At 41.1% G+C, this 14,512-nt stretch overlaps 1 protein-coding gene across 1 annotated transcript in view; it reads left to right on the forward strand.

Moving 5' to 3' along the window:
• dgki (diacylglycerol kinase, iota) overlaps positions 1 to 14,512 on the forward strand; it is a gene marked incomplete at both ends in the record, with an annotated part of 232,815 nt that overhangs the window by 152,922 nt on the left and 65,381 nt on the right. Inside the window, 4 exon segments of the mRNA XM_084330996.1 lie at positions 4,108 to 4,224; positions 9,666 to 9,740; positions 10,131 to 10,226; positions 14,403 to 14,485. Of these exon segments, the coding sequence (XP_084187122.1) occupies positions 4,108 to 4,224; positions 9,666 to 9,740; positions 10,131 to 10,226; positions 14,403 to 14,485 (371 nt within the window).

Raw genomic sequence — 14,512 nt, forward strand, 5'->3', positions numbered from 1 at the left:
CTGTTCCACTCTGACTTAATTTACAAGAACCAGGAATCACACCAAACTATTTGCATCGCTGTTGATATATTTCTCACATAACAACAACAGCGACCGGGGGCGTAAAAAAAGAATCCCAACCTGAGCATGACATAAGAGCAAATTTATATGGTCAATGAATGTAAATTTACTAGGGCTGGGCGATTAATCAAGTTTCAATTTCAATTACGATTTTGTCTTCCAACGATCATGAAAACAAGATAATCAAGATAAAACGATTATTGTGCTGCATGTCGTGTTGCTCTCATTTAGTCTTGTGTTGTAAATGCAGCGCACCCTTCCTTCACACGGTGCGCGAGACGTGGTGGCTGCAGCACAAAGAAACACCAGTATTAACCTAGACGTGGTGGCTGCAGCACAAAGAAACACCAGTATTAACCTAGACGTGGTGGCTGCAGCACAAAGAAACACCAGTATTAACCTAGACGTGGTGGCTGCAGCACAAAGAAACACCAGTATTAACCTAGACGTGGTGGCTGCAGCACAAAGAAACACCAGTATTAACCTAGACGTGGTGGCTGCAGCACAAAGAAACACCAGTATTAACCTAGACGTGGTGGCTGCAGCACAAAGAAACACCAGTATTAACCTAGACGTGGTGGCTGCAGCACAAAGAAACACCAGTATTAACCTAGACGTGGTGGCTGCAGCACAAAGAAACACCAGTATTAACCTAGACGTGGTGGCTGCAGCACAAAGAAACACCAGTATTAACCTAGACGTGGTGGCTGCAGCACAAAGAAACACCAGTATTAACCTAGACGTGGTGGCTGCAGCACAAAGAAACACCAGTATTAACCTAGACGTGGTGGCTGCAGCACAAAGAAACACCAGTATTAACCTAGTCTTAAGACGTGGTGGCTGCAGCACAAAGAAACACCAGTATTAACCTAGACGTGGTGGCTGCAGCACAAAGAAACACCAGTATTAACCTATTCTTAAGACGTGGTGGCTGCAGCACAAAGAAACACCAGTATTAACCTAGTCATAAAGGGGAACTATCTTATAAATGGCCTTTTTCAGTGTTTAGCATTGTTTCCTAGCTATGTGGACTTATATTAATATGATCTATGTCTCTAATTCTCATATTGGCGCATTCTTCCAATTCTCCTCTCACAATATTCACCCTCACTGAACTGAGTCATCTGAAAATGTGCTGATTTGTGATGTCAGAGAGACACCGCTGCATGATAATGTTCAGGCGAGGCAGTGGTTTACCATTGTGGTTGGAGCCCAGGCTCAAAACGGCTTAAGATCTTGAGGTAGAAAAATTTTGTTTTTGAGGACTTGATTAGAAATACAAAACAATGAATTAAAAAAAATAAAAAATTACAGAGGTGTTCCATAAACTCACAGGAATTGTGTAGAAGTGCCCAAATAGTGAAAGAAATAGTAAAATAGTTCCCCTTTAAGCCCGATTTATTTCACGTCACAAATAGATCAATGCAGTCCATATTAAGTGATGTTGTGTTTCTTTTTTAAATGTAAAAAGAGTAAAGACCCTAACCCTATCAAAACAGCAGTCAACGTGTATATTTTTAGCACTATGTTTGTTTACCAATGATTTATTATAATATATAAAAACCTCTGCGCATTGCACCGGAAAACGCACGATTTAGATGCAAATAAAGGAAGCCGTCATGAAATCGTTGTAGTCCTAAGAAAGAAGAGACCCAGGGCTTTCGAAATGTCACTACCCAGCTCACACCAGCCGACAACGGAAGTCCAACCATTTTCCTCTTCCAAATATTGACACGATTTTCGTGTTTATATATCACGGGTCGAACAAACCTCAACGTTATTGCCATATTGCTTCTTTACCTTTCTGTGAACGTCTAGGAAAATCTCAATCCGGTAAAAAATGGCGGAGCTATGGACATTATAGATTTTTTTCACAGTCTTTGCTAAATCCAGATTTAACTCTGCCATTGGGAAGAGGAGATTTGGGCCGATCCATGGATGTATGACTTGGCCATAATAAGGTAATTTATAGGCCTGATATTCTATATTCATATTTCATATTGAATGTGTCCGGATGGAAAAATCCAGTACTGTATCTACAAAAAAAACTGTAAATCATCTGCCCTTTGTTCATTTGCTTAGATTTTTAGTACACTTGATCTCAAGAAGGAGCTGAATGAGCTCAGTGGCAATTTCTTTCACTTTTGGTCAATGTTAGCATGGTGTTATTCACAGTCAAAGATGGAAAAAGAAATAATAATAATAATAATTTATATTCTCCTTTGGTTCATTACAATTTACTCAAGAATAGTGACAGACACAATATTTCTGACACTAAGAATACATTCCCCTGAGGTCCCTAGATACCAAGAACATGCAAATGGCCCTTGTAGAAGTGGAGCAATTTACTGGGGTATGTACTTTTAGGCAGATTTTATGTGGAAAATGTGGCTAGGGCTTAACAGTTTAAAATTCAATGAATACATAATGATGTTCTCAAATCAATTAGTTATTGCATTTAATAATTGTGATTTCAATATCAATCAAAATAATCATTATCATGATTTTTTTCCATAATCAAGCAGCCCTAATTTGACCTATCAATTCCAGTTCTATGTCAAGCGTACAGGATGTTGTGATCATCTCTGTTCCTCTGCTCTGCTTTAATTTCCTTTCATCTCCTTTGATCTGTGACATTTTTTTTTTTTTTTTTAATCTTTTCCCCCCTCCTTTTTCCTCCGATTTTCTCCCATCCCAATGTTAGTCGTTATGCCAATTCCCAATACCCTTCCTGGTCGCTGCGCACTTACCCCCCACAGTCGGTCTGGGAGAGTGGAGGCTACCACGTGCTTCCTCCGACACACGTCCAGCCAATCAACCGCTTCTTTTCACCTGGCAGCGCAGATTCTCACCGAGAGGGTGTAACGTGTGGAAGGATCACACTACCCCCCTTAGATCCTATCCGCGCTTAGCAGGCGCCCCGACCGAACTGTAGGAGTCGCTGTTTACAACGACCCGGACCCACCCCGCCAGCTTCTCCCACCCTCTAATACTGCCAATTGTATTAGTGTGAACGGCCAGCCAAGCTGGTGACAACCCCGGAGCTGTGAGCTGGATTCGAACAGGCGAATCCAGCCGCTCCGGGGTTGGTGACGAACGCAATCTCCGTTACGCCACCTGACCGCCCGATCTGTGACCGTTCTTAACACAATAAGAAATGTAATTCGTGTACATATTTTCCCTGTGTGATCTTAGATGGTCGACTAACACCTCGTCTCCCAGGGCCAGAAACATAAAAGACAACTTGTCATCTCAGATCAGAGCCTGTGTGTGCTCCGTGTTTTTTTTTAGACATAAATATTGACAGAACCGTCAGAATAACGCATGGGAAGTGCGTTCTGCCTCCATGTTCTTTCTGTTCTTTTCTCATCTTTAATATTTAATGTGTTTTTTCTTTCCTGCAATGTCTTCATGTGGGACTGTGGGACGATAGCCCTCGCTCTCGGTCTTCCCTCCCTCGTGTTCTCATGTCTTGTATTATATTATGTTATCCTATGTTATTTTATCTTATGTTCTTCTGATGATTGGGTTATTGTATCTAGTGTAATGAAGAGGATGAAAATGAGGACAATAAGGATATATTATATATTATCTTATATTATGATGAAAACTAGGACATTAAAGATGTACTATATATTATCTTATATTATGATGAACATTAGGACAGCATGTATTATATCATAGAGGACATTAAGGATATATTAGATTCAAGATTCAAGAGGTTTATTTGTCACATACATACCAGGGCATACAGTGAAATGTGGGTGGTCATGCCCGCATCGATTGTTCAATAATACTAATAATACAAATTATGTATTATTATTATGTATTCTGAGGACAGTAACTATTTCATATGATACCTTATCTTATGAGGACAATATTTATTTGATATTACCTAATGAGGACAGTAATTATACAGTATGATGTCTTATATTATGAGAACATTATTGTATGATGTGTATATATATATATATATATGTGTACTGTATATGTATATAAATTATATATATATTATATTATCTTATTGTCATGTTTTCCTGTGTCTAGTTCCACAACAAGGTGACTTGCTTCATGCTGCATCAGATAGAAGAGCCCTGCTCTCTGGGAGCTCATGCAGGCGTCATCGTACCTCCATCCTGGATCATTAAAGTCAGGAAACCACAGGTACACACACAGGTACACTTACTCCTTTACACACACTTACTCCTTTACACACACTTACTGCCTTACACACACTTACTCCTTTACACACACTTACTCCTTTACACACACTTACTGCCTTACACACACTTACTCTCTTATTCACACTTACTCCTTTACACACACTTACTCCTTTAGACACACTTACTCCTTTACACACACTTACTCCTTTACACACAGGTACACTTACTCCTTTACACACACTTACTCCTTTACACACACTTACTCCTTTACACACACTTACTCCTTTACACACACTTACTCCTTTACACACGCGTACTCCTTTACACACACTTACTCCTTTACACACACTTACTCCTTTACTCACACTTACTCCTTTACACACACTTACTCTCTTATTCACACTTACTCCTTTACACACACTTACTCCTTTACACACACTTACTCCTTTACACACGCTTACTCCTTTACACACACTTACTCCTTTATACACACTTACTCCTTTACTCACACTTACTCCTTTACACACACTTACTCTCTTATTCACACTTACTCCTTTACACACACTTACTCCTTTACACACACTTACTCCTTTACACACACTTACTCCTTTACTCACACTTACTCCTTTACACACACTTACTCCTTTACACACACTTACTCCTTTACACACACTTACTCCTTTACACACACTTACTCCTTTACACACACTTACTAATTTACTCCTTTAGACACACTTACTCCTTTACACACACTTACTCCTTTACTCACACTTACTCCTTTACACACACTTACTCCTTTACACACGCTTACTCCTTTACACACACTTACTCTCTTATTCACACTTACTCCTTTACACACACTTACTCCTTTACACACGCTTACTCCTTTACACACACTTACTCTCTTATTCACACTTACTCCTTTACACACACTTACTCCTTTACACACACTTACTCCTTTACACACTGTAACTGAGGGGTACAATTCCCTGACTGTATTGATAAGTATGGTATTATTAAACCACTACCGCTTGTACTTTAACTTCTGGCCATCCAGTACATGATATAGATATGATGAACACTTTCCCACCTGATGAAACGAAGTCCACACAAATGTATAAATCGAATATTTTATATAGCAAAGGGTATATACAACGTTCACTTAATGACATTTATGATTTGAAATGCACTTGTAAGGCAAATGAGTATTCGTAGGTAAATCAACATTGAATGTCCAATCTCTGGTTACGCAGGGAGCAAATATACAACCTGGTTCTTTAGGGAACTATAGCGATGGTACTTAAATGATTATAGCTGGATACACTAAGGGGGGGGTGTCCCGCTGGTTGTAAGACAGTAGGGGGGGGGGGGTTAGAAGAGCCGCTGGCGGTATCCCATCTGGCCGACGATTTCTTGGGAGAATTCAGAGTCCTGAACACGATGCCCACAGAACCTCGGTCCGCAGATGAATACAGCTGGACCCTCTGGTGGACGGTAGCTGCCGGTCCACAACGAAGAGACGTGAGGCGACCTCACTCGGGGTAGAGCGCCGTCTCACCTGGACTCCTCTCCGGGGGGTAGTTCCAACACTCAGCAGTGTTGGCCGTTATCCATGGAATAATCAAAGCACCCAAAGCATGTAGATAATCCAAGCCGTGGAAGGCTCGCCGTCGTCCGGGTAAAGGAATCCAATGTACAGGTCCACTCGTCCTGGCCCGGAGCTCCTCGGATGCAAGCACCACACGTGGTCTGCCCAGCCTGGTTAAGACTCCAGATAACGTCAGGAACGATGGGGGTACTGCTCACTTTATAACTCTAACCGAACGATGCACCATACATAATAGACTATTATTAACTTAATAGAAATACGTCCAACTCGACGGTATAGTGCCAAACTATGACAATTCAACTATTAATCCACACGATGTCTCAATGCCTATTCTGAGGCCAAGTAGGCCTTACTGCACCACACGTGCGTCGTGGGTGAGGCTTCGCGTCTGTTACTTAGTTGGAGGGTAAAGAACTAATGGACTAAAAGAAAGTTCTACTTTACTTGCGCCATATATATATATGCGCTGTGAACAAATAGTACCATTCGTATTTCGCCAGACGTATTCCTACGCGGAACCGGGCTTGCCACGACATGTTGGTCGGCACGATTGAACTTGAACCAAGGGGCATGGCTGCTGGCGCCAGGTTCTCGTCCAATGGTAGAATGAAACTATTATGGGCTGTTAGTAGACTAAAGGGATATTCAGTGCATATTGTACAAGGAATATACAGGGGATATCAAACGATATACAAATACTATTAAATATATATCCATAAATAAATATATATATTCGGTTTAATCTGATCCTTCACAACACACACGCTTACTCCTTTACTCACACTTACTCCTTTACTCACACTTACTCCTTTACACACACTTACTCTCTTATTCACACTTACTCCTTTACACACACTTACTCCTTTACACACACTTACTCCTTTACACACACTTACTCCTTTACACACGCTTACTCCTTTACACACGCTTACTCCTTTACACACACAATTTACTCCTTTACACACACTTACTCCTTTACTCACACTTACTCCTTTACACACACTTACTCTCTTATTCACACTTACTCCTTTACACACACTTACTCCTTTACACACACTTACTCCTTTACACACACTTACTCCTTTACTCACACTTACTCCTTTACACACACTTACTCCTTTACACACACTTACTCCTTTACACACGCTTACTCCTTTACACACACTTACTCCTTTACTCACACTTACTCCTTTACACACACTTACTCCTTTAGACACACTTACTCCTTTAGACACACTTACTCCTTTACACACACTTACTCCTTTACACACGCTTACTCCTTTACACACACTTACTCTCTTATTCACACTTACTCCTTTACACACACTTACTCCTTTACACACGCTTACTCCTTTACACACACTTACTCCTTTACTCACACTTACTCCTTTACACACACTTACTCCTTTACACACACTTACTCCTTTACTCACACTTACTCCTTTACACACACTTACTCCTTTACACACACTTACTCCTTTACACACACTTACTCCTTTACTCACACTTACTCCTTTACTCACACTTACTCCTTTACACACACTTACTCCTTTACACACACTTACTCCTTTACTCACACTTACTTCTTTACTCACACTTACTCTCTTATTCACACTTACTCCTTTACACACACTTACTCCTTTAGACACACTTACTCCTTTAGACACACTTACTCCTTTACACACACTTACTCCTTTAGACACACTTACTCCTTTAGACACACTTACTCATTTACACACACTTACTCCTTTACACACACACACTTACTCCTTTAGACACACTTACTCCTTTAAACACACACTCCTTTACACACACTTACTCTTTTAGACACACTTACTCCTTTACTCACACTTACTCCTTTACTCACACTTACTCCTTTACTCACACTTACTCCTTTACACACACTTACTCCTTTAGACACACTCACTCCTTTACTCACACTTACTCCTTTACTCACACTTACTCCTTTACACACACTTACTCCTTTACACACACTTACTCCTTTACACACACTTACTCCTTTACACACACTTACTCCTTTACACATACTTACTCCTTTACACACACTTACTCCTTTAGACACACTTACTCCTTTACACATACTTACTCCTTTACACACACTTACTCCTTTAGACACACTTACTCGTTTACACACACTTACTCCTTTAGACACACTTACTCCTTTACACACACTTACTCCTTTACACACACTTACTCCTTTACACATACTTACTCCTTTACACACACATACTCCTTTACACACACTTACTCCTTTACACACACTTACTCCTTTACACACACTTACTCCTTTACACACACTTACTCCTTTACACACACTTACTCCTTTACACATACTTACTCCTTTACACACACTTACTCCTTTACACACACACTTACTCCTTTACACATACTTACTCCTTTACACACACTTACTCCTTTACACACACTTACTCCTTTACACACACTTACTCCTTTAGACACACTTACTCCTGTAGACACACTTACTCCTTTACACACACTTACTCCTTTACACACACTTACTCCTTTAGACACACTTACTCCTTTACACACACTTACTCCTTTACACACACTTACTCCTTTACACACACTTACTCCTTTACTCACACTTACTCCTTTACTCACACTTACTCCTTTACACACACTTACTCCTTTAGACACACTTACTCCTTTAGACACACTTACTTTCTTATTCACGTCTTTGAATGTCCCAAACAGCCATTGCAATAGCTAAAAATAGCAACATTCATTCATTCAATCTTTATTTCAACTTGAATATCCATTGAGGGCACGCCCTCATTTCCAATGACGTAGAGTGTACAAACACAATAATAAGTACACAATAAATATACAATAAACAATACAATATACAATACGTGCAATCATAATAAAAATGTGTACAATCAACTAAAACAATTCCAGATGATGGTGGAATGGTTGGTGATGAAGGATGTAAAGTATTGAGTTGTAGAGTTGGTTGAGAAGCAGCTCGTCTCCCAGGGGTACTGCAGCCCAGCAGACCAGCTGCTCGCAGGGGAGGCGGCTGTCAGTAGAGTGTGTGATGGTGATGCTAAACGACACTGTTGACTCTAAATATAAAACTCCAAAAGAACTGTGTGTGTTTATGAACATGTGTGTGTGTGTGTCCACGCTTCTAAGCCTTCTAGCTATGATGTGATATGAAGTGAAGTCTGTTCAGTCTGTCTGAGTCTGTCACAGGATTGTGTCTGGTCAGTGTGCACATGCACACACACACACATACACACACGCACTCACATACAGTACACACACACATGTATGCGCACACACATACATACACACGCACATCATTTTAAATGTCTCATTGCACTCATCCGTCGAAGTGTCCGTGATTTAACAAAACTGTGTGTATGTGTGTGTGTGTGTGTGTGTGTGTGTGTGTGTGTGTGTGTGTGTGTGTTCTCTCAGATCTGTTACCTCTCTTGGCCGCTTCAAGACTTCACTGTATTCACATCTTGAAACTACCTGTGCATGCTTTTAACACTGCTTGTACATACGTCTATTTCTGACTTTGAGATAGGTCATTGTACTGTATACTTGACTTCTTTGTTTAAAATGAGTTGGTGAATGGGGGTGTGGGTGGGAGAGGGTGAGCAAGCTACAGTAACTGTATCTGTAAATGTGTGTATTGTGTACTTGTACTGTATGTAATGTTTTACGTTTGTGCATAGGACCCCCTCTAAAATGAGATGCTGCATCTCAAGGGGCTATCCTTTCAATAAATTCAGAAAATTCAGAAATTCTGTGTGTGTGTGTGTGTGTGTGTGTGTTTCCAGAGCTCGTTTAAGAATTCCGCCAGGAGGAAAAAACGGACATCATTCAAAAGGAGAACAAGCAAGAAGGGCACAGATGTGAGTAACACTAGTGGGTGGGTGGGTGGGTCGGTGGGTGGGGGTGTGTGTGTGTGTGTGTCTGTGTCTGTGTCTGTGTCTGCGTCTGCCTGTGCCTGTGTCTGTGTGTGCCTGTGTCTGTGTCTGTGTGTGCGTGCGTGCGTGTTAAAGAGAATAGAATGTTTGTTTGTGAAAGAGAGGTAGAGAAAGAGAGTGGCTTTATTGTGAGTGTATTTTATCTCTCTTCATATACTTCATGACTTTTCGATGTCTCTTTCACCAACTATCCACCTCTCCTCTCTCTCTATCTCTCTTTCTATATCTTCCTCTCTCTCTCTCTCTCTCTCTCTCTCTCTCTCTCTCTCTTTCTCTCTCTCTCCCTCTCTCTCCCTTCCCTCTCTCTCCTTACAGGAATCAAAATGGCGTCCGTTCATGTTGAAGCCCCTCCCCTCTCCTCTCTTGAAGCCAATCCTGGTTTTTGTAAACCCTAAGAGCGGAGGCAACCAGGTCGGTCAGCCGCCATCTTGGTTTTAAAGACCCCATTCTCCCACCTCACTTCACTTCTTTTGTAAACATATTTTATTGGCTTTTAAAAAATAAATCACACATACAAGGAAAACATTTCATCAACACCACAGGAGACATTGTTCACACTGCAAGCCTTGGTGCTCAATTCTGACTGATTGCTCAGATCCAGTTTTAGTTTGGCTGTTCACATTATTTAAAAAATGTGGCCAATATCAGATTCCAGTGGGGCGACAGTGGCTCAGGAGGTAGAGCAGTCGTCTGGTAATCCAGAGGTTCCCAGTTCGATTCCCACTCCTCCCGGGGCAGCGTGTCGAAGTGTCCTTGAGCAAGACACCCCTAATTTCTCTCTCTAATAACTAGGGGCCAGGAGGAGGTGAAAGAGCCATTTCTTCTTTCAATAATGCTTTCAAACACAATGGTTGCTATGCGTTGATTCATGAGAAATATATCAACAAAAACATAATCATTTGGTGTCTTTTGGTTTGGTGTCCAGTGTTTTACTTTTATTCAAAGCTCTTTTACAACTTATGCCTCACATTCACACACCGACGACGACGGAGGCAACCATGCAAGGTGCCAACCTGCTCACCGGGAGCAGTTAGGGGTTAAGTGTCTTGCTCAAGGACACTTTGACGTGCTGCCGGGGTGAGTGGGTGAGTGAGTGAGTGAGAGAGTGAGTGAGAGAGTGAGTGAGTGAGTGAGTGAGAGAGTGAGTGAGTGAGTGAGTGAGAGAGTGAGAGAGTGAGAGAGTGAGAGAGTGAGAGAGTGAGAGAGTGAGAGAGAGAGTGAGTGAGTGAGTGAGTGAGTGAGTGAGTGAATGAGTGAGTGAGTGAGTGAGTGAGTGAGTGAGTCAATGAGTCAGTGACATTGCTGGTCATTGAGGTGCTTCACACCTAAAAATTAATGAATGACTAAAGCAGCCTTCATACTGTCTTTTACTATTATGCACTTTGCTACTAAGCAATCTACCATGCCTATATTACAACATAATATGCTAATATTTCTATACTACTACTATTTCTATCTATTAGGGGTGGGGGGGGGGAATCGATACGTAGTAGTATCGCGATACTTTGCGTGGCGATACTGTATCGATACAGGGACGCCAAGTATCGATATTTAATTACTCATAAAAAAAAATAAAAAAAAATAAGTTGCATTGTTCATTTCAATACCTGTAATAGTACAGTAGTCCACACACACACATGTGCATTCAGTTAAGTTGGAATATGACTGTAATACAAACTGTTCAGTTTGTCAGGTACATGCAACACAATCTGTCTGCTTGAGAAAATACCATGTTCTGCAATAAAAATGATTGAAGTGAGATGAACAGACTGAACTTTATTTGATTAGATAAAACATGTTGACAAAGTTTTACTTTGCAGTTGAAAAAAGGTAATAAATTAAATTTGATTAAAAATTTTAAAATGTAAAAAAAATCGCAATACTCTGCGTATCGCGATATATTTAGTATCGCGATACTATCGTATCGTGACGCAAGTATCGCGATAGTATCGTATTGTGAGGTCTCTGGCGATTCCCACCCCTAATATGTCTATACTACTATGCATGCAAGACCGTAGCACTCAAGTTCAACACTGTTTGACGAACAATCTCACTGGTTCAAAGCGTCAGCTGAATATCTAAATGTAAATGTAAGTAGGCTTATCTAGGCTTATCTATGTATATTTGCATATCTTGTATGTCACAAATGTAACAATACTGTATACCTGTATGTCATGTATGTCAGAAATGTCATTATATATATCGGTATGTTGCGTATGTCATTAACACTTTGAGTGCCACGCCGGGTTTTCCTTTTTACCCCCTTGATGCCACCATCCACTTCAATGTTAACGTTAATATCGCCTAATCTATGTTTTAAATTATGGCTATGTGTCTAATCTGCCCGTCGCTTATCAAAGACTATTTTCCAGTCAGTGCTGTCAAGGCAGATTGGTTTTTTATCGCGTCATTTCCGTTTCAGAGCATTTAGAAAAGCACCCGTTTTGAGATTTTTTATCCACATTTTCGCCTTTTATTTTTATTTTTCTCCCATCCCAATTTCGCCTCGCCAATTCTCCCTTCAATTCTCCCCTCCCCTGTCTCGAACGTTGTTAGACTATGCCTCCCACTGGTCGGCTGCAGTGAGGATAGAAGCCTTGCATCACGTGTCCCCTCCGGTACACAAGGAGGCAGCTGTCGTATCTTTTCACCTGAAAAGACTCCTCGCCACCTTCATACTCCTCGCCACTCTCAGTGGCGAGGAGTAACGCGTGGGAGGCTCATGCTGCCCCCGATACTTCCTGATTCTGCCGTACAGGCGCACCAACCGACCTGTAGGAGTCGCTGTCCACAACGTCCAATCCCCACCCACCGACTTTCCCACCCCTAACACTGGGTTTCATTCCCCAATATTTTCCAAAGAGTTCTCTTGGAAGACTTATCTTGGAACCGACTGAGACAGAATCAATGACAAGTTCACTCTGAGTCCTCAACACGCTGATAATATGTCTTAAGTGGCTCAAACGTTCGCACCTGTGATATCTGCGTTGGAGAATGGCATATGTCTCAAACGCGAAAGCGCGTCCCCGTTCAGGTCATTTGCATACAAAACAACGCCTTCAGAGCTCCTTATAAGGCAACTAATGACACAGCCGCGTGAAAATGGAATGGCGGAAGCGCTTTGCGAGTCTTGCGACCCATCAAAATTTGATTAGATTAATGTATTGGCATCATATATAGTACAGCTCGTGGTACACCTGCCGCAGCGCGCGCACACACACACACACACACACACACACACACACACACACACACACACACACACACACACACACACACACACACACGCAGTAGTACAGTACTGTATATGAATGAATGAATGAAAACTTTATTTAACAGATTGCAGAATGGGTACAATACAGTACGGCTCAATGCACACAATTTTTAAGGGGATCCAGACCAGAGAAAGACGTTTGTCTTGTTTACATAATATATATATATATATAGCCTACGGTGTAATGAATGAACGCAGTATAGGCTTATTATTCCATTAATGACTTGTTTCATTAGGATTTAGTAGATACTGTACGTAGGGCAGAGCATATATAGTATCTACTAAATCCTAATGAAACAAGTCATTAGAATAATATAAGCCTATATACTGTTCATTCATTAGACATGTAGGCTATACTGGCGCACACAAGACTTATGGAATATTAATGCAGTCTATTTCCACACGATTAGCTTTAGTTCTTATTTATTTATTTATCCACTGTCATTTCAGTGTTGGTGTATAGGCTATATAGTGTATTTCAATATAAGTTTAATTGATTAATGATATATTCGAAGGAATGCAGGTTTACAGCTGCCCTGTGATCAGATGAATCCATATTATTTATTTTTCCGACATCAAATGCATAATTTCTTATCGTACAAATATTGTCATATTTATTTTAATTATGATTAAGTAATTAATTCCAAGGAGGCCTGTAGCGTTGACATGAAGGAATCACTATGAGAACACAGTCTGTCAAGTTAATACAATTTTCAATTAGTCAATCAATCATAAGTGTGCTCCTCAGCACTCTTAAATCTGCTCTCAGCCACGTTCAAATCTGATCTCAGGAAATTTTGGGGAATCCTAATCCTTAATATGTCTTAAATCTGCCTAAAAGGAAATTTTTGGTCGTAAATCCGTTCGGGAATGAGACCCACTGCCAATTGTGTTAGTATGAACGACCAGCCAAGCCGGTAGCAACGCCGAGAGCTGGGCTCGAACCCAGCATATCCTGCGTTAGTGGCGAGCGCCTTGCCCACTGCGCCACTTAGCCGCCCCAAAAGTCATTCTCTTGTCTGCATCCCCTTAACAATTGTGTGTATTGGAGCTGTACTGTATTGTACCCATTCTGCAATCTGTTAATAAAGTTTTCAATCAATCAATCAATCTTAAGGGGCAGTCCGTATCCCCGTTCCCCAAACTATATCCTTACAACCTCTCTCTCCCTCTCTCTCTCTCTCTCTCTCTCTCTCTCTCTCTCTCTCTCTCTCTCTCTCTCTCTCTCTCTCTCTCTCTCTCTCTCTCTCTCTCTCTCTCTCTCTCTCTCTCTCTCTCTCTCTCTCTCTCTCTCTCTCTCTCTCTCTCTCCAGGGCACCAAGGTACTACAGATGTTCATGTGGATCCTGAACCCTCGGCAGGTCTTTGACCTCTCACAGGGAGGCCTACGAGAGGCGTGAGTAATGATAATAATAATAATAAT

Source organism: Notolepis coatsorum, assembly GCF_963971535.1.
Source record: "Notolepis coatsorum genome assembly, chromosome: 15".
Taxonomy (NCBI): domain Eukaryota; kingdom Metazoa; phylum Chordata; class Actinopteri; order Aulopiformes; family Paralepididae; genus Notolepis; species Notolepis coatsorum.